At 43.3% G+C, this 20,633-nt stretch overlaps 1 protein-coding gene across 1 annotated transcript in view; it reads left to right on the top strand.

Annotated features, from left to right (window-relative positions):
• Window positions 1-315: 315 nt before the first annotated feature.
• CREBBP (CREB binding protein) overlaps window positions 316-20,633 on the top strand; it is a 126,536-nt gene continuing 106,218 nt past the window's right edge. Inside the window, exon 1 of the mRNA XM_061209682.1 lies at window positions 316-588. Within this exon, the coding sequence (XP_061065665.1) occupies window positions 504-588 (85 nt within the window). The 5' untranslated portion in view covers window positions 316-503. The remainder of the gene's footprint in view (window positions 589-20,633) is intronic.

Below are 20,633 nucleotides of genomic sequence, written 5' to 3'. Positions count from 1 at the left end.
CGGAGCCCGGATCCCCCCGGTCGTCGGGCCGCGAGCGAATTAATTAAGTGGGGCGCGGGGGGGGGGGGAGCGAGGCGGAGGCGCGGCGGCGGCACCATGTTCCCGGGGACTGCCTGAGCCGCCCGGCCGGGCGCCGTCGCTGCCAGCCGGGCCCGGGGGCACCGCCGGGCCGCCGGGGCGCCCCCGCCGCGGAGTGTCGCGCTCGGGAGGCGGGCAGGGGATGAGGGGGCCGCGGCCGGCGGCGGCGGCGGCGGCGGCGGCGGCCGGGGGCGGGCGGTGAGCGCTGCGGGGCGCTGTTGCTGTGGCTGAGATTTGGCCGCCGCCTCCCCCACCCGGCCCTGCGCCCTCCCTCTCTCTCGGCGCTCGCTCGCGGCTCGCGGCTCGCGGCTCGCGGCTCGCTCCTCTCCCCCTCGCAGCCGGTCGGGGCTGGCGCCGACCCCCGCCCCGGAGCCCTCTCCGACCCCGCGGACCGCGCTCGGGGCTGTTTTCGCGAGCAGGTGAAAATGGCCGAAAACTTGCTGGACGGACCGCCCAACCCCAAACGAGCCAAACTCAGCTCGCCCGGCTTCTCGGCGAATGACAGCACAGGTGAGGAGGGGGCCGGGCCGGGGGTAGGGGCCCCGGGGGTCGCTGTCAGCCCCACCCGGAGGTGAGTGCCCCCGGGGGACCCGAACTCAGCGGAGGACCGCGCAGCCCCTTCCCCGGGACCCGCGCCGCAGAGGGGGAAGTTTGTCGGAAGACTGTCATGGGGCCGAGTGGGGCGACACATGCCCGGGTGCGCTCGGATCGCCCGGAGTTGGTGAACCCTCCTCGCGTGGAGACCGAGTGGTACTTCCAGGGAGAAAAAGTAAAGTGGAGCGTGTCTATTCTGCGTGGTGATTCCGTACGCCTCCCTCTGCCGCTGTGTGTCGACACACGCGTGGCTGTCTGGAGGGATGTCAGCGGAGGGTAGGTTTGCTAGTGAGAAAAGGAAATAGTGCAGCCGAAAGGGGACCCGAAATGTTTTCTGAATTGTTAACACATTCACAAGGCTGCGACCAGAAGACACTCCTAGCAGCAGCCAGCCTACGACTTAGAAGTTACTTGGAATGTGTTCCTTGGGAAAATGCTTAGTAGTTATTTTGAAAACTCTTGTTGCTGGTCACCTAAGTCATTCCATTTTTCACAACCCCAAACTTCGTTAGCAAGATGTCATGAAAGTTGCTGTGGAGTGTTTAATTTCACGTGTATGACTTCGGAAGAAAGTTAAATAGCAGATTCATATGGGCTGCAGTCTCCAAGGGCGCTTGTGTTGTTTTTACAGTGTAGATATATATTAAAAAATTATGTTCAGGAATGTAGGAATTACGTTTTTTCCCAAAAAAATTTTTAGCAGGGTACTGAATAAATCATTCTTTTAAGCAGCTTCCCTGGAAACTTTCTTAGGTAATCATATCAGTTACCTAAGAGAAGTATTTTAGTTTTTTGTTCATTTAATAGTGCTAGCTTCTTCTGGGCTGGTTCACTGTAGCATTATGAACTAGTTGTATTTCCTCTTTCAGAGCTCTCCTTTGCAGTAAAATAAAAACTTGTGCGCTGCTGTGAATGATTTGATTCCCAGCGCAGCTTGTGTTTCTCCACTACGGTCTTGAAGTAGCAGCATCTGAAAATCAGTTTATAATGAATGAGTCCAAATTAATTATATTGCTGCAGCAATGCCTTCAGATTTGCAGTAGACACAGCTGTTCAGCTTGTGCATATATTTCTGGGACTGACCACTAGTGTTTTTATACTGGTGGTCTAAAAATCTATTTCTACTGTTGAAACAAAACTTGAATTTTGTGGCTTCAGTTTTAATACAATTCCTAGACTGTTAGTTAAAGTAGAAGTGAGAGAAACAATTTTTTTAAAACAAATCAGTCATAAGAAGATTCTTGTCTGGTTGAAATAAATTTGTTAAACAGTGGGGAGGAATCAGTAAGTCTCACGATATATAAGTCACTAATAGTACTCTTTCTAAAAACTGATAAGGAGTCGAGTTTGATGTTAATTTTGTAAAACTGGCTTATCTGAAGTGAGGAATGTGGGAACAACCAAGATTTAAATGCTCTGATTTTACTGCCTGAAAAAAACTATGATTTTACTGCAGAATAGATCTCCTTTGCTTCATTAATCTTGGCATGTTTGAGTGAAAAATCTTTAATCATATGAAATGTAGATTGTACCAGACAAGTTCAGCCTTGAAGCTTGTCCTTTGAAACTGGTAACTTTTGAATGGCTTTGCAGCTTTTCTGTTGTTGAATGAGGTTATTGTAGATTTTGTTTTATAAAGAAGGACAAATTAGTAACATGACACTTAACAAAAAGGCTTGTCCCACTATATACTTTCAGCTGTTTCCAAGATGGTGCCCAAAGGATTGGCTTTTGGGTAGTTCTGTTATTGGATGGTCACATATTTACTTAATGTGCTGCTAATCACAACAAAGTTTATCAGAAAGGATTTTCTACTCTTGACCACTTTTTTCCCCTTCTTTTCCAATTTTGATCCTTGTAAGACATTGGGGCTCTTTTATAAATGTGGAACAAAAAAATCAGTTTTTAACAGTTCTGTTTAAATAATCCAAAGAATAAGTTCACCATCATATTTATGTTGGGTCCTTGGTTGCACATCATCACCATCACATTATTGTGAGAGGGTCTGTTAGCGTGGTGGGCCACGGAAGGGGTCATCATTGAGCATATTAAAAAAGGTAAAACCTTGTCTCCTATAACTACTAGTCTAAAACAGAGATCTTAAGGATGTATATTAAAGCCAATAAAGGACCAAAGCAATTACATTACACCAGTCAAAGCAGTGAAAGCATTTGGTTAGATGGAAAAGTGGGGAGAGACCTGGGAATAACATTCTTGAGAGAGACAGCGTCATTTTAATGAGGGGATGTGTGTTTGTGGCTTCTAGGATAAAACTGGGCCAGGCAGAGCAAGGTATGTTCCATGCTCATGTGATAAAATTTGAGGGAGGGGAGCTCTGCATGGGAAGAGCTGAAGGGTCAGGAGGAGAAGGAGGAGGCCTTGGTGGCCTGAGAAACAAGAGTGACTTGGACTGTCACGATGCAGTGCATGTCTCTGGGGACTGGCCTGTGGAGCCATCGGTGTCAGCTGAGTCCCCGGGGCGGTTGTGCGGGAGGGGCAGAATAGTATACCTGATGCTAGGGCACTTACCAACCAGGATGCTGCCTGCAGGGCGCTTGTATGTGCGTACACTCCAGTAAGGTAAGGCAGTTACCAGCCAGGATGCTGCCTGCAGGGGGAGCGTCTATGTGCGTGCACTCCAGTGAGGTAAGGCGGCATCTCTGATAAATGTCATTGCCACCAGAGACAGATGGGAGAGATCAGTGCAGGCTGGGGAGGTCAGGGAAGGTTTCTGAGGAGAGCGTGCAGAGCTAATGCAGAAATAGGGAATGTACCCCAAAGGAAGGTAACAAGAGGAAGAAGGAAAGCAGTACTTTTCACCCAACCCCAGCCTTTCTTATGGAGTGGCACAGAATTTGATGGTATCAGATGTTGTTGAAGTAGCATTTTCTTGTTTTACATTGAAGGCGTAAATGCTTTTTTACAAATGTCATCTTCCTTTACTTGGCACCCTTTATGAGAAGTAGGACTTTGTGTTACCAGTGTATATTTAGTTGTGTGTTTTGGAAACTTTTTTATTTAATATGTCCAAATTAAACCAGCGTATTAGTGTCTTTCAGCAGCAGGGATTCATGATTTAACAGTGTGGAACAAATAAATATCTAGGCAAGCAGTAGACTTTTTTTGGTCAGCTTTTTTGAAGCCAAATTTACATTCAACAGATATACTATAAAAAGGTTTTGTAGGACTGTCTTCTGAAAGTTGAACACAGGTATGTTTCATCCTGTGCTGTATAAATGTCCCTAAGCAGTTGGTGATTACATTTTATACTGTGAATCCCATTAAGTGCAAGAGAAAACTATATTTAAAGAAACTTGGTGTAAATACTGTTACCAACCAAAATACCTTTTACGGCAAAATGATGACCTTTTAGGTTTACATATCGGAGTGCTTTTCTCCCCATCACCTCAGTTTGGTCCTCACAGCAACCTGTGAGGCAGGAAGGGAAGATACTGTTCCTGCCAATTCCAGGTGAGGAACCAGACTTAAGAGAGGTGATCTGCCCAAAATAACATAAAGGGTAAAAACCAGAATCAAACCTAGATCGTTAAAGTAAATCGATAAATTCATCTTATAAATCTACATCCATAAACATGGACTCTACTTCAGTCATGGACCCGGGAGACTACAGTACTTAGCAAGTTTCAGTAGCATAACTCCAGCAAGTGAATTAAGTCCCGGTAGGGAAAGTTTGTCAGCAGCTATGGAACAGGAGAGTGTTCTTCCTATTAGGGGCCTGGGGTAGGAGCTCCCCCCTCCCTCTCATTCTGGTGCAGCAGGGTGTTATCCAAGGCCTATACTGGTCTTACGTTCTTGTTTATTGCAATGGGTAATTGAGGACCAGTTAGGTTATTTCATCTCTTTACTAAGTTTTGGCTAACTAGGAAATGTGAATTTTTGTAGAGACTTCTAGGGCTTTTCATGACTTCGCTTAGCTTTTACTTAGTAGAAAAGTAGGGATTTTTGAATAACTGTGAGAGCAGTGAGAACAGTGGCCTCATTTGAAGTTCCTTGGGGATGGCAGGTAAGTATGAATCCCACCAAGGGAGCCTTCACAGTAGAGCAAAAGATTGAGAATCATTGCTGTTTAAAGCTTGAATTTGATTCTGTAATTCTCAAACATAATTGAGAATGGCTTGTAAAGGGACTTAGGCTTAATCCTACTATTGGAAGTTGATGCTTACATTGTTAGCCTGTATTTTTACAACTTCTAACTTGTGCCATTGTATTGATAGTTGTGTAACAAAGTGATTATTTGGGGCTACATAAGTGCCAGCTTTGTGTTTTTACTTAATGTGTTTGAAAACAAAATAGTTTAAAATGATTTTGCCAAAGTATGCCTTCCTGTGTTAAGTTGAAATGTTCCTTATTGTGAGTTTTGAAGATTAGAAAAGCTTGCTTTAAGCCATTTTAGTTCTTGGGGTAACATTAGTCAGGACACTACCTCTTTATCTCATTCAAACCAGCATTTCAAGTATATTCCAAGGGCACGTGAAGAGATGTTGCTCAACAGAGGTTTTGTGCTCAGAAGAAATTGGGCAGAGCCAAGGCACTTTCTTGCGGGCCCTCCCAGCCTTAGTTTGCTGATGGGCTGTGAGGCTTGGAGAGAGGGGCTTGCAGTTTGCACCATTCCCAAATACATGGGTCATCAAGCTTTTTCTGTAAAGGGTCAGGGGACATAATTTCAGATTTGCAGGCCACATGGTCTCTGCTGCAGCTAACTCAGTGCTGCCATTTTGACGTGAAAGCAGCTCTGGACAATATGTACACGGATGTGCGCAGCTGTGTGCCGGTAAAACTAGCAAAACTCTCATTACAAAAACCGGCAGCCAGGTGGTTTAGCCCTCATGCTGCAGTTTGTGACCCTGATGTAATGTGGGACTGGTGCTCTGAGCATCCTCAGTTTCCTCATCTCTGAAAAAGAGAGGATGACCATCCCCATCTCCAAGGGTGATGGGTGAAGGTAGAATGAGATGCTGTGTGAGAAGTGCCTGGTCTGGAGTGAGTGCTCAGTGCCTGGTGCCAGCACCGTCCTGACAGGGGAGAGTGGGTGCACCCTGGTAGCCATGTTTGCTGATGGTTCTGGAAACAGTAGTAGCCATGTATGCGTGTCCACACAGGCGCACAAGCAGGCAGATCTTTTTGTAGTGTAGCACATTCAGTATATAGCCAGGAGTTCTTTAATCAATACTATTGATTTTTGCCTCCATTTTCAATTGTATTTTTTTTGTAGGAACACGATGGCCATGAAATTTTAAAATTGCAAAATCTTAAGCAGTATGGTATGTTCTGAAAATTCTTACTAATTTTGAAGTGTATTTCATGGACTGTTTAAGCAGCAAACAAATATGTGATTCTGTTTCTTTACTGTGTATATTACAGTTCAGTCTGAGGTACCCCTTATGCAGTAGCAGTGTACAAAGGATTCTGGTGATGCCTTCAAGTAGCTTAGAACTGTGTTGACAAAGATAAGACATAGAGGCAAAACTTGAGAAAAGAATATAAAATGCAATCAAGTGCCCAAATGCATGAGTCAGAAAGGGCAATTGAAGAAGCCTTCATTTATTCACCCAGTGTTTACTGAATGCTCCATGTGCATAAGCCCAGGGCTGGGTGTCCAAGTGGTGGTGGCACCTGAGGCAGGGCCTTAGTGCTCCTGTTCTATGGTGCCCCCTGGGCTTCTCTCACTGAGCCAGAGCAAGGAGCCAGGCAGTTGGGGAAGTCTGCTGGGTTTCTGTGCCTTCTGTGTGTTGGGAAAAGCACTCTGGCTACTCAGAGAGTTTCGTCTCCGTGGGTGTGAGATGGTCTCTCAGAAGCTCTCAGACTCCTGGCCATGCCCTCTGGTTTCCAGCACATGTGCCCAGTGTTCCCTGAGCCCACTCTGAGGCCTTTCCTTAGTGGCACGTCCCTCATCAGAAGACTGTCCCATGCCTGATGGGCTCCTCTGGTCTGCTGTGGCATCCACAGGTCTTACATAAATTGGGGGAAGGGATGCCATACTTTCCCAATTCAGTCTAAGCTTAGCTTTTAGGATTGTCACATTGCAGCAAGTCATTGATGCAGGAAGTCAGTGCTTGCACCAGTGTCTGTTGGGGGCTTTTGCGTGTTCACCTTTCTGTGGGGGCTGTGATTTGCTGACAGTAGTGCCGGAAAAGAGCCATGTGCAAGGTTGCCCAGCTCGAGCTTTGACTTGAAGAGATGTGAATCACAGATTGGGGTGGGAGGGTATCTTTAGGAAAGGCATGGAAGTAAGCAAAAGTGGCTTTTTTTTTTCCCCCCCAAGTTCTTAGACAATATGCAGAATGTTGCTGACTTTGAAAAATCTGCCTTCAGGGTGTTTTCTTGTTCTAATTTTGGGAAGTAAGGCTATTTTTGAGCTCTACATCTAAAAGTCAAATTCCTTCTTTTAAAACCTTACCCTTAGAAAGACCTTGGATATCATCCCATGTAACGTTTCCCCCCATGTTTCATTTCCATTAATCAAAAGAATGTTTAGTTGAACCATCACTAAGAATAGTAAAATCTAATGCTGAAGAAATTTTCACTTGGTTAAACCTGACTTTCCTATTTCTAGATGTCCCGTCTGCTGCTGTTTGAAGATCTCTTAATTTGCCAGTCTTTCTAATACACCTGTGTATATAGTAGGTGTTTCCTAATAGTTGTAGCTGTTTAACGGGATTATACAATTCTGTTGTAAAGCAAAATCTTTTTTTTAGATTTATTTTAATTAATTTATTTATTTTTGGCTGCATTGGGTCATTGTTGCTGTCGCAGGCTTTCTCTAGTTGCAGTAAGCGGGGGCTACTCTTTGTTGCGGTGTGCAGGCTTCTCATTGCGGTAGCTTCTGTTGCGGAGCACGGGCTCTAGGCGCGTGGGCTTCAGTAGTTGTGGCTCTCAGGCTCAGTAGTTGTGGTGCCTGGGTTCAGTTGCTCCGCGGCATTTGGGATCTTCCCGGACCAGGGCTCGAACCCATCTCCCCTGCATTGGCAGGTGGATTCTTAACCACTGCGCCACCAGGGAAGTCCCGCAAAATATTTTTATATTTCAGAAGCTTCCCTTTGCACTGCCCCCAAATATTTTGAATTTTCCTTATAAAAACTGTACCATCTATATGTGTTTTAATTTTGTACTTAGAATAACCAATGAAATAGCAAGAAAAATAAGCTACTGTTTCTTATGATAGCCTGTAGAGTGAGGCTTGAACAATATTTGAATAAAGTGGGTTTTGGTATTTGATAACAAACTGAATGATAACACTCAGGAACTATAGAAATATATCAAATAATTGGGGTTTGCTTTGACAGTTATGGACTGTATGCGTTTGACCCAGTTCCTTTGGATTAAAATATTTTGAGTGTTTGTCACTTGATTAAAAGTAGAACCTTCTAACCATGACTCAGAGTTGAAGGAAATGTCAGAGCTTTTTATACTGGGATACAGGTAGTAAGGAAGGAGCCTGGCCTCCACTCAGTGGACACTGGATCTCAGCTTCCAGCTCATCAGCTCTGTGCCTTGGGCCAATGACTTTACATTAGAACTTCGTTGGGGAGGGTGGGTCTCATCTCTAAAAGGGATTTTTTTCCCCCCTAGAATTTTCCATTTCTTCTCACTTTGGTTAGCTTTGCATATTGGGCTCCTGTGGTTCCTGGCATATAGCTGGTTGCAGCGGCTAGTATTATTGTATCATTGTGTGGCAAAGTACTAGACGTCACCTACCCTTGGGCTGGTAAGGATAGGGCTGATGTAGGTGAGGGGTCTGACCCAGAACCAGATCCATGGACGTTTCTTGCTGAGTACACAGGAAGATGCTTCCCCTTCCTGTTCCACATAGAGCACCAGGGCTGGTGCAGTCTCAGTACCAGCTTGCAAAAGAATGAATTACAGGCTGAGATTCAGGAATCCCACAAAACGGGTAGGAGTTTGACACACTTTACTCAGTCTGTGTTTGAAGTTAAAAAATGTTCTTTATTGGAAAATTGAAGTCTAAACGGAACTGTTTTTCCCGTATTGTTTCAGAACAGGGACTTGATTTAGGTTAGGACTTAGTGAAAAAGGAAAGGTGAACATGGAGAAGCTATAAAAATGGTCTTTCTTTTTTAGCGAACAGAGTTAGGGGAGAAAATGGCCTTTGAATCGCTATCCAGTTTAGTCAGGTTAATTGGTTGAAAGAAAGAGCAGTGAAATTTAATTTCCTCTTTGATTCAGCTACCACTGACCTTGAAAGGAATGGATTCAGCTCCTCCCTGTATTGTGGGGATTTTCTCTTTCTACAGATTCTATAATAGGAAGTTGCTTCAGTTGGAGTTTACTGTTTTTCCAGTCTCCTGGATATTTTAGGTGTGGTGATTTATGGATTTTGCTAGTAAAAATCGCCCCATGGTGGACAAAGAATTTTTGCCCCTAACATTAAATCTTATTTACATTTTATTTAATCAGTAGTTTTTATTGAAAGTAACAAGGCATAAAGTATTGATAGATTTTTGTGTTATTTTGGTTGTGCCTTTACTGCTCTTGGGATTGGTTTTTGTTTGAAGAGCACAACCTGCCCAGAGTTGAACTTCTCTTTTAAAAATCTCTGAGAAAATCATATTGAAAGATAATTCAGTGTTTTAGCTCACACTGGTGACTTTCTCAATCTCTGAAAGTTAAGGAAAAACGGGTTCCTTCTCAATGGTAAGAGTGAGTTTGGACATTTCCTTTGTTTGAAACGCTAGTGTTCTCCTGATACTAAGTCCAGCTGAACTTTCTGTGATGATGGCCATGTTCTAGACCCACACTCCCAGTACTGGATCCTCTAGGCTCCTGTGGCTAGTGAGTACTTGAACTGTTACCAATGTGAGTCAGGAACTACATTTTAAATTTTATTTAATTGTAATTAATGTAAATGTTAACAACCACATGTGGCTATTGGCTGCTGTGTCGGACAGCACAGCCCTGAGTACATTTACTTACCTCATTTGTCTAGAGTGTTCTTTAAGATATTTATGACCTAAAGGGCAAAGTCCCTTTAAAGGGACCAACTTGTAAAGATGGAAAGCATTTTCAAAAATACTCATTGGTTTAGATTTAGGATTTTTCAGTCATGTAGAAAATATTTGTTACACTGTGATGTCAGTCCTGGAGATCTAGTGGTGGGGACACAGCAGGTCCAGGGTCTGCCTTCATGGGAGACAGCTATAGTCAGCTGTGACCGAGTACCTTGGAGAGGAGGTCCATGATTGGGGCATAGGACAGAGTCTTTTCTTAAGGGTCTTAGAAGGCCTTCTGGGGGAGGTGACTGAGACCTGAGGATGAACAGGAGTCGGGGTGAGGTGCTATTCCAGGCATAGGGAACAGCGTAAACAGCAAGTGTGGAGGTCTGGAGGTATACACTTTTGAGCGTGTAAACTTTTTGCAAAAAGTCAGTTTTGTTTTTGTTTTACATTCAACAGGCTACCATTTAGAGGCAGCGTGGTCTCGCCTCTTAGATGTGGACACTGCTGGTGTTGTCCCGTGCTGAGAAGTCGAGTGGGCCTGAGCTCTAGTCTCAACTCTACCACTATTTATCTATTCTTTTATTCAACAAATATTAAAATGCTTATATAATTCAAATTATTTATATGTGCTTATTATGTGTGGGACACTCCTAGGCTGTGGTGATACCAGTGGGGGCCCCGTGTTCTTGGAACTCAGAGTGCAGTGGTGTGGGCAGGCAGTCCAGCAGTCCCACCAATGCCTGTCTATTTGCGAACTGAAATCAGTGTTGTGATGGGAAGGAACCAGATGCTTCAGGCTGGGTGGTCAGGGAAACTTCTTAGAGGAAGGGCACTGGAGCTCATTGCAGAACAAACTAGCAGGGGGAGTCAGGCTGGGTGTCTGAAGGCAAGGTAAAGGCATGGAGAGCCTGCAGTGTCTGACCAGGGAGTCCAGACCATCGTTTCAGAGCTTAAAAAACAATACAAAATTTTAGAAGCCCATCACATCCAGGGTAATTGGAGGAAGTGACTGTGATTTGTTCTCCAGAGGCTATATCATCTTTTTCCAAGGTATATTTTTCCATCTAAGTTCATACCTGCAGGGAGAGTTGACAACTGCCTTCTCTCTCCCCAAACCCTGTTTGTGGGAGGAAAAAGACCCCACAAAAAGCAGCTTAAGAATCAGAACTACAGTTGACCCTTGAACAGTGTGGGGGTTAGGGGTGCCAACCTTCCCTGCAGTCAAAAATCCACATATAACTTGCCCTCTGTATACCGATTTCTCCATATTCGTGGGACCTCCCTATGCGGTTCCTCTGTATCCACAATTCCACAGCCTCATATTCAACCAACCACAGATCATGTAGTACTATGGTATTTACTATTGAAAAAAAAAATCTGTGTATAAGTGGACCTGTGCAGTTCAAACCCTTGTTCAAGAGTCAGCTGTAGTGTTCTTATTTAAGGTATTAGGAAATTTTTGTACCAACAGGTGATTCTTCTTTAAAAAGTTTTTTTTTTTTTAATTCTTTTGACTGGGTGATGTGTTCATAGGGTTCCAAAAAGTACAAAAGAAAAGTGAAAAGCCTTCCTTTCCTGTTTACGGAGTCACCCAGTTCCCCTCCCCACAGGCAACTAGTGTCTCTTGTATATCATGCTAGACATATGCTGTGTGTGTAAGCACATGCCGTCTCTCTTTACTCCTTCTTCCCAAAGTGACATGTTATATATGTTGTTCCACTATAGGTGCATTTCAGACTGATAAATATCTCAGAGCTGTAAGAAGTATTAATATTTGAAGAGCAGGCTTAATTCTAAAAATCCTTTTTTTTTTTTTTAAATGGTAAAATGTTTTGGTGCTGTACTTCAATAACACAGAATGATTTTTGTGTTTTTGCTACACTTTTTAAATAGGAAGAATTGAAGTTCTAAAAAGTAATTTCATCTTGAAGAGTATTAGAGGTTTTGTTACTGTCATCATGTTGCACATCATGCGACCATGGTTCACACCAAAGTTCTGTTTATGGTTTCCCAGCTTCTGGAAAAGATTCTTTAAACCTGTGGTTTTTATTAACCACCTTATTAGTTGACATACAAATGTCTGTAGCTTAACAACCTACTTGTATGCCAAGTATAATAGATAAGGTAAAAATCAATCTGTTGCTTGGTAGGACTTCTAAGAATATTCATATTAATTCCAGACCTTTTTATTAATTTAGTTAATTAATCTAGATATTGCAGAACACTAAAGGTGACCCAGAAGTCCTTCAGAAGAGGAGTAGCTGAGTCCTTTGCCATTGTAAATCTGGGGAGGGAGAGTGATGGGTATTTAAGATGGAAGATAAGTTTGAGAATCATTAAATAAAAAGTCAGGATGGAGAACAGAAATGATAATTAGATCCTTTTTAGAGGTAAAAAGATATATACTAATGTGTCCATAGGGTATTTTCAGAAGGAAATCCCTGAAAATTGTTCTCCTTGGGAGTGGGGGGCTGGGGGCTCTCCACTTTCACTTTATAGTCTTCCAAATGCTTTTTAAAAAAACATAAATATACTATTTTTAAAACAAAAAACCGGGCTTCCCTGACGGCACAGTGGTTGAGAGTCTGCCTGCCAATGCAGGGGACATGGGTTCGAGCCCTGGTCCGGGAGGATCCCACACGCCGTGGAGCAGCTGGGCCTGTGTGCCACAACTGCTGAGTCCACGTGCCACAACTACTGAGCCTGCGCACCACAACTGCTGAGGCCCGCGCGCCTGGAGCCCGTGCTCCGCAACAAGAGAGGCCACCGCAGTGAGGGGCCCACGCACCGCAATGAAGAGTGTCCCCCGCTCGCCGCAACTAGGGAAGGCCCGAGCGCAGCAACGAAGACCCGATGCAGCCAAAAATAAATTAAATAAATAAATTTATAAATAAATAATAAATTTAAAAATTAAAAAAAAAGAAAGAAAAACTAGTTTAAAAGTAAATCAGATCCAAAGCAAAACATCTTTAGTATTTGTGGTTAGAGGAATCTGCTAAATGGTGAGAACTGGAGTTTTGGTTAATTCCTACTGCAAAACCTTTAGACCTTTAGCAAGAATGATTTGAACAAAGTGTAAATTAACTTGGAGGTGTCGTCCAAAGATGGGAAAATATGATTGTGTGTTAGTGTGGTGTCCAGTCATCACTTCCTTTGTCACAAGCTCTGATTTTTAACAATCTTTTTTTTTTTGAAACATCTTTATTGGAGTATAATTGCTTTACAATGTTGTGTTAGTTTCTGCTGTATAACAAAGTGAATCAGCTCTATGTATACATATATCACCATATCCCCTCCCTCTTGCACCTCCCTCCCATCCTCGCTATCCCGCACCTCAAGGGGGTCACAGAGCACCGAGCTGATCTCCCTGTGCTATGCAGTTGCTTCCCACTAGCTAGCTGTTTACATTTGGTAGTGTATATATGTCAGTGCTACTCTCTCACTTTGTCCCAGCTTACCCTCCTCCCTCCCCGTGTCCTCAAGTCCATTCTCTATGTCTGCATCTTTATTCCTGTCCTGCCCCTAGGTTCATCAGAACCATTTTTGTTTTAGATTTCATATATATGTGTTAGCATATGGTATTTGTTTTTCTCTTTCTGACTTACTTCACTCTGTATGACAGACTCTAGGTCCATCCACCTCACTACAAATAACTCAATTTCATTTCTTTTTATGGCTGAATAATATTCCATTGTATATATGTGCCACATCTTCTTTATCCATTCATCTGTTGATGGACATTTAGGTGGGTTCCATGTCCTAGCTATTGTAAATAGTGCTGCAGTGAACATTGTGGTACATGTCTCTTTTTGAATTATGGTTTTCTCAGGGTATATGCCCAGTAGTGGGTAACAGAATCCTTTTATTAGAGCTTTCTTCATTGATGTGCTGGAAGCTACAAGACCTGACAGCCAACTAATGTTTCTTCAAGTACATTGAAATAATGTCAGCTTTCCTGCCGCGAGCAACGTGTACCTTACTACTGCGTTGGGTACAAAATATGATATGTAGATTGTCACATTTCTTTAGGAAAAAAATAGTATTTTTGAAAAATCCTTTAAAGTGCTTTTTATTTTCCTGCGTTTTAAGCTCATTTGAATACTAAAAATATTTTAAACTAGTATTGAACCCATTTCAGATTTCATCCTCAAATGTAAACACTCCAGCTGGAGCCAGGAGCATCTGGAAGCATTCCAGGTATTATCACCTGGGCTGAAGCTAATCACCTGGGCCTGGACACCCCAGGGACTGCCTTTTAAAAATCAGTTTCTTTAATTACTTAAACAGGAAGTTCACTCACATGGTTCAAAAATCAGAGGACACAAAGCTGTAGAGTGAGATCCCCCCTCCTTCCCTGTGCTCTCCTCCATGGTTTATCTCTTCAAGCAGACAGCCTATTCTTAGCTCCCTTGCCCCTTTCCTGCCTTCTTCTTACTGGAGGCAGCATACTGTCCACGTGGTTACATACCTGTACACAGCAGCACATGGAGAGCTTTCTTATTATCTCTTTCTGTAGTTGCTAGTTTTGTTATGTGAGATGTGCCATGATTGATTTAATCTGTTTCCAATCTTGACCCCTCACAAACAGTGCTTTAATGAATAGCTCTGCACAGTTATGTGTATATCTATAGAACAGATTCCTAAAAATGGAATTAATGATTAAAAGGAATATGCATTTGTAATTTTGATCATATCATCGAACTGTCCTCCAAGAGCTTGTGTGTTGGTGGATCCTTAAAGCTTTAAAAGCAGCACACTTAAACCCAGCATAGACATCACTGGATATTTTGTATGTTATTAATATAGTTGATAAATACTCAAGTTATTCTTCCGCTTGTGATTCTCTATCATTTTGTACCTCTCAGTTGCTTGTGATTTATCTGTAATCTAATGGCATACTTTTTTTTTTTCCTTTAAGACTTAATTTTCTTAGAGCACTTTCAGGTTCACAGCAAAACTGAAGGGAAGGTACAGAGATTTCCCATCTATACTCCTTGCCCCCACACATGCACAGCTTCCCCATTATCAGCATCCCCCACCAGAGTGGTACATTTGATACGGTTGATAAACCTACATTGATGCATCGTAATTATCCCGAGTGCATAGTTTACCTTAGGGTTCACTCTTGGTTTGGTACATTCTCTGTGTTTGGACAAATGTACAATGGCATTTATCCATCATTATAATATCACACAGTGTATTTTCACTGCCCTAAAAATCCCCTGTATTCCTCCTATTTCTCCCCCAGCTCCCTGCCCCCCCCCCAAAAAAAAGCAGACTCCTGGCAATTGTTGATTATTTTTACTGTCTCCATAGTTTTGCCTTTTCCAGAATGTCATATAATTGAAATCATGTAGTATTTAGTCTTTTCAGATTGCCTTCTTTCACTTAGTAACGTGTATTTCAGATTCCTCCATGTCTTTTCATGGCCTGATACTCATTTCTTTTTAGTGCTGAATAATATTCCATTGTCTGGATGTTGGTGTACTTTCTGGACTTCATGCATTCATTTTCTGTTGTGGGTTCTCTGATAGCCCACACACTTCCATATGTTGTACACTGACACCTCTGTGTCCAGAAGAAGGTCTTTCCCCTTCTTCCTGACTTGGTGTTGCTGCCTGCCAGCTACAGCTCCCAGCATTTGGGCCAGGGGACCTGGTCTCTGGCTGTCTGCTTGCCTGTACTTACACTGTGGCCAGGTAGTCTGAGGTGGCGCAGCACCTGGGGTTAGGGTGCAGAGATTGAATCCTAGCTCAGCCCCCACATTCCTCCTCCTCTAGGACTTTTAGTTGGGTTGCAGGGTGGCTAGGCAGTGCCTCCTGGGTCCCAGTGCCCTTCTCAGCTGTGATGGTGGAGAACAGTGAGCCCCTTTCTACTCCAAACCACCTGGTTGTGTTTCGGGGCTGCTGGGTGGTTTATGGTTGGTTTAGTGGTGGTTGCTGCTGTGACAGTACCTTCTTTCCCACTTTTGTCCCAGGAAGGCTTTTCTCCTCCCTTCAGGGCTGAGGGAGGCAGCACACAAACCACACTCAGGAAACTTTAAATTGTCCTAGCTGTCTGAGAATGGCATCTCCCGGGAACCTCTAAGTGAGTCAGACAAGGATAGGAGGCTGGCTGCAATACCAGGACTCTCCTGATTTAGGATCCAGTGTGACAGAGAACTTCCACTCAGGGCTGTCTTATAATCCTTTTATTCAAGTTGCAAGTGAGCCTAGTCCGCTGTGCACAGAACGAAGGCCTGAGAGCCGGGACTTGCTCCCACTGAGGAAGGCCTGGGAGGAGGTGGGTTGCCCAGCCAACCCCACTTTGACTCTTAAGCAGATAGTGATCTTGAGGAAGGACATATTTTTTTGTTCAATGTAAAATCACTGTTTAGAATAAAGTAAAACCCCATTCTATACTAATTTATGTATCTGCATAAAAGAAGCCTTAATCACAGAAGGTTTTAGAAAGAATTTGCTTTTAATTATTTCCTAATAATTGTTGTAAAAAAAAAAATAAAAGATGTCTTTTAGGAACTTGATTAAATGCCTAGATAAAGTTTATTTGTAATGGCATAAATGCCAATAAAACAGTGCCTTTTCCTTTAAAAAAAATTTAACTCTCCATTGTTGGAGAGTTGTTGCATTATTTATTTGCATAATCTCCAAGAATTTTCAAAGCAAAGTAAGCTTTAATTGTAGTAGAATCGTCAGATTATTAGGGCTTTACCTTACAGAAAAGATGATTGTTGGCACGAACCCTGTACCAGGCATAGGGTGCCAGTCCTTGATGTGTGTGTATCGTTCAGTCCTCATAGCAACTTTGGAAGATGGGACAGTGATAGTGATAATAATGACTAATACTTATTGAGCCCTTACTGCATGACAGGCTAAGTGCTGTATACACATTGTGTGATTTAATTCCTTCATCAGTGATCCTAGGGGCAGGTACTGTTTTCATTTCCAGTTTAGATCTGAGGAAGCACACATAGGAGGGAGGAGTGAGTGACAGAGATGGACCTGAATTAAGCTCTGGCAGGGTACTTTTCTCACTACCCCAGACTGTGCTTCCTGTGTTGTCAGTATCTAATTAGTAATATATTAATAAATGCACTGAAGAGACCTAGAGGTCTCCAGGTCATCTAAGACTTATAACCCTGTGAAAATGTCTACCATTCTATGGATTCCTCATCTTTAGATGTGAGCTTTTTCAGGATGCATTACCCTTTTTGGGTCAAGTTTTTTTGTATCCAGTTTTGACTCAGGAATTAAAAATTCTTCTTATAAAGTTTTCCAGGGTTGATAAGTAAAAGTGCTCAGCTTTTGAAAGATTTAAGAGAAACATTTAAGTAGTCATGGTTATAGTGCAAGTAATGCCAAAGAAAATATGGAGAAATTCTGAAAAAACTCTAAAGAAAGCAGACCGTTTTCACAGGGAATAAAGACTGCAGATAGAAATAGGGGTGAGTGGGGAAGAGAAGCTATCTGTGGGAGGGGAGTTTCATGCTCAGAAGTAGAGAAACATGAACACAAAACAGCATCTAAACTCTTACATAGTTTATTTCTAACACTACCATCTCTCGTTCTCCATCATGCCATTTAATCCTTGCATCAACCATAGGATAGAGGGTCATTGATGCTGAGGTGTAGCCAGAGAGTGAAATAGACGTGGCTGGTTTTCTGGAAGATAGAGAGGCAGCAGGAAAGAGGTGTAAAGAGAAGGATGAGTAGAACAATGTAACATTTCAAGAAAATTCATTGTTGAATTTTATTCTTTGTTTCTATTTTAGGAAAGTAGTAATAGATGCTAAGATTACTACTTGATATCTTTGGCTAGACAAGTAACTTGTTAAAATTGATATTGTGTATCATCTGTAACTGGCACTCTGTAATTCATTCTCTCATTCAGCATGCAGATGTTTGTTGAGGGCCTTCTATATGCTAAGCATTGTATGGCAGGTGCTGGGTAGACAGGATCCCTGCTTTCGAGGTACTTACAGCCTCATGAGTTGTAACAAGAAGTTGATCATATGATTTTAAGATTCATTCATTATGTCTGTAGAGTGTGGAAAAGTTCATACTTCTGGCCAATACGAGGTGTGATAAACTGGTTTGTACACGTTTTGAGAGAAAAATCAGTTCTGCCAATACAGAGAATTTGGGGCTCCAAATGCAATTCAAAGGAGAAAATAAGGTATTATGACAGAAAGAGGAGAATTTAGAAAACCTGACGGAAGATGTGCTTTCTAGATGGTTTGTTTAGCTGTTGCATTTGAAAAAAGTCTTTCAAACAAAACTGTTTTCGGATGTTATTGGCTGGACAGATTGAGTCAGTCACTTGCCTGGTATTTGATTTTGTAAAACGAAAAGCTTTTTTCAGCCTACTTGATAGTAGTTCATTCCTTGTTTAAGGTGAAATGCTGACTTCTGATCGTGATGCATAAGAATGGGTCTTGCAGCATGTGTGTCAGTGTTTGGTGTGACCGTCCCCTGGACCAAGGTCTCTGTGTGTGGTCTAGGAGGGAAAGGCCCCTCGTGGTCGCGCGTGATGAAGACCTTCCGTTCCTGAGGCGGGCCAAGTTTGGTTGACTTTCTCCTTCCTAAGCTGCTGCTGTGGGCACCCCATCCTTGCCTGAGTGTGATAGAGACTGGGGAGCTCGTAGCTTCTTTTCTCAGGTCAGCTTAATTGAAAGGGGCTCTCGGGCAGGTCTCTGTGAGACCTGGCAGAGACCAGGGGAGGGAAGAGGTTCAGCCCCACCCCCCTCAAGTGCCTTCAAACCAAGAAGAGTCATTTGTGGTTCCTCAGGGAGCTGGTGACTGGAGGGTGACTCCCCCAAATGTGTATGTTCTATCTCGAGTTCCTGGATGCAGCCAGGAAGCCCCCGAAGAGAGAGAATTCCTGTTCCCAGCGGTGGCAGTGTGACAGGCTGTCTGCTGTTCGCTGTGTGACGGAGCTCGTCTTCTGCTAAGGGTGAACCCCTGGAAAGTGGGGTGTCCTCGAATCTCGTTCAGCCTCAGCTTTGCTCTCTCCTGAGTCCGTCCCCCGGTGACTTGGTGGAGAGAGAGGAATTTACCTGGGATTGGAAGTGGTGGCGCTCAATCTTGAATTTTAGGAACTTCCGATGATTCAGATTGGTATTACCCAACCTGTGTGTTGGGACACTTGGTGTGTAGAAAGCACAGCTGTGTTATGTTGCAACAGCCTGGCTTTCCTGCTTCGCTCTCTTTTATCAATGTTTTGTTTTGAACTAGAGAACAGGAGAAAGTAATGGTGAGAAAAAGGGTGATGGTGTGGGTATGGATGTGCCTTCCTCAAGCCCTACACAACCCCTTTGTTAAAAGAGCCATACGTCATATATGTGGTTGTAGACAGGTTCATACGTGTTTGGACTGCACAGGTGAGGACATAGCAGAATTTGTCAACCCTTTCTGAGCCCAAACAGCTGTGAGATGTGCTTGGACTGAAACAGGATGAGAAAAAGTGGTTAAGGTGGACAAATTGTGGCAGACCAATAAAAACCAAAACCAAAAGTGAGCACAAGCAGACATAATGCCTGCTACAAACGTAAAAGATGCATGTGCATTTGGACTAGAACAAGACTAAACCATTAAAGAAAATCAGTCAATTTGAGAATGGCAGCACACTGGGTGAATTTTTAAAGGTAAGAAAGTTTTTGTGCAGGATAGAATAACCAGTATCTGTGGCACAGAGCACTCCTTTCCTGCTTTCATCGTGTAGCCCTGGGGTACCATTGTCCCTGTTTTACAGTTGAGGGAATTAAGGCACAGAGATTAAGCAGTTTGCCCAAAGACACAGGGCTAATTGATTCAGACAGGATTTGAACTCCTGTGTTCCACTTGCGAGTATTGTTTTTGCATTTCCATTTCCGATTCCAATTCCTACACTGGACTAGAGACCATGTTCTTCTGCATTTACCTGCTCTTGTCCTGGCCTGTCTGCCCTCTCCTAGGAAAAGTGCTTTGGGACTCTTGGAAGAGTCAGTCAGGGGAGCGTCAGCAGGTTGTTCCAAGCTTTACGTGTACAATATTAGTAGCCCAGTCTCTTCTTCTGGTTTATAGTGCTTGACACCTAATTTCCTCCCGAGCAGATAGGGAGGAAACATGATCTCTATCATAACGACTTCCATTTTCTAGTTTAAATGAGTTTCTTTTTCACATTCATAGATTAAGAAGCATTACGTTAAACACATACATTGATTTCTTTTTTTTTTTTAATTTATTTTTGGCTGCGTTGGGTCTTTGTTGCTGCGCATGGGCTTTTCTCTAGTTGCAGTGAGCGGGGGCTACTCTTCGTTGTGGCGTACGGGCTTCTCGTTGTGGTGGCTTTTCTTGTTGCAGAGCACAGACTCTAGGCACACGGGCTTCAGTAGTTGTGGCACGCGGGCTCTAGAGCGCAGGCTCAGTAGTTGTGACGCACAGGCTCAGTTGCTCCACGGCATGTGGGATACTCCCAGACCAGGGCTCGAACGCGTGTCCTCTGCATTGGCAGGCGGATTCTTAACCACTGCGCCACCAGGGAAGTCACTGATTTCTTTTTTTTTTATGAGATTATTGAGTAAAAATGTGTGTACATGTGGACAGAACCTGGAAGGCAACAAACAGAAATGTTAGTTATGTTGGAGTGTTGTTTTCATTTGTTCTTACTTTATTTCATGTGGTCTTTGTGTCTGGAGACCTTAGTGAATCTCCAGGTTCAGGACAATACAATAGCATAAAAGCTGTGGAATGGAACCCACAAAGCCACCTGGAAACACAGGAGCTGGGTTGTCGCCAGCAGCACGCCCTGGTCAGTGGTTCTCTCAGAGGTGTCTGCTGTATCCAGGAGTCGAGTCCTGTTGTCTCTTCATAGTTAAGTGTCCTGTAATCGTGAGGAAGCAACCCCAAATTGAGGGGCATTCTACAAAACAACTGACCTACCCTCCTCAGAAATCTCAGAGTTATGAAAGACAAAGTGTGAGGAACCTTTCTAGAATAAAGGAGAAGA

This window comes from Eubalaena glacialis, chromosome 13, assembly GCF_028564815.1.
Source record: "Eubalaena glacialis isolate mEubGla1 chromosome 13, mEubGla1.1.hap2.+ XY, whole genome shotgun sequence".
Lineage (NCBI taxonomy): Eukaryota > Metazoa > Chordata > Mammalia > Artiodactyla > Balaenidae > Eubalaena > Eubalaena glacialis.
This window is presented reverse-complemented; position numbering and strand designations above follow the sequence as displayed.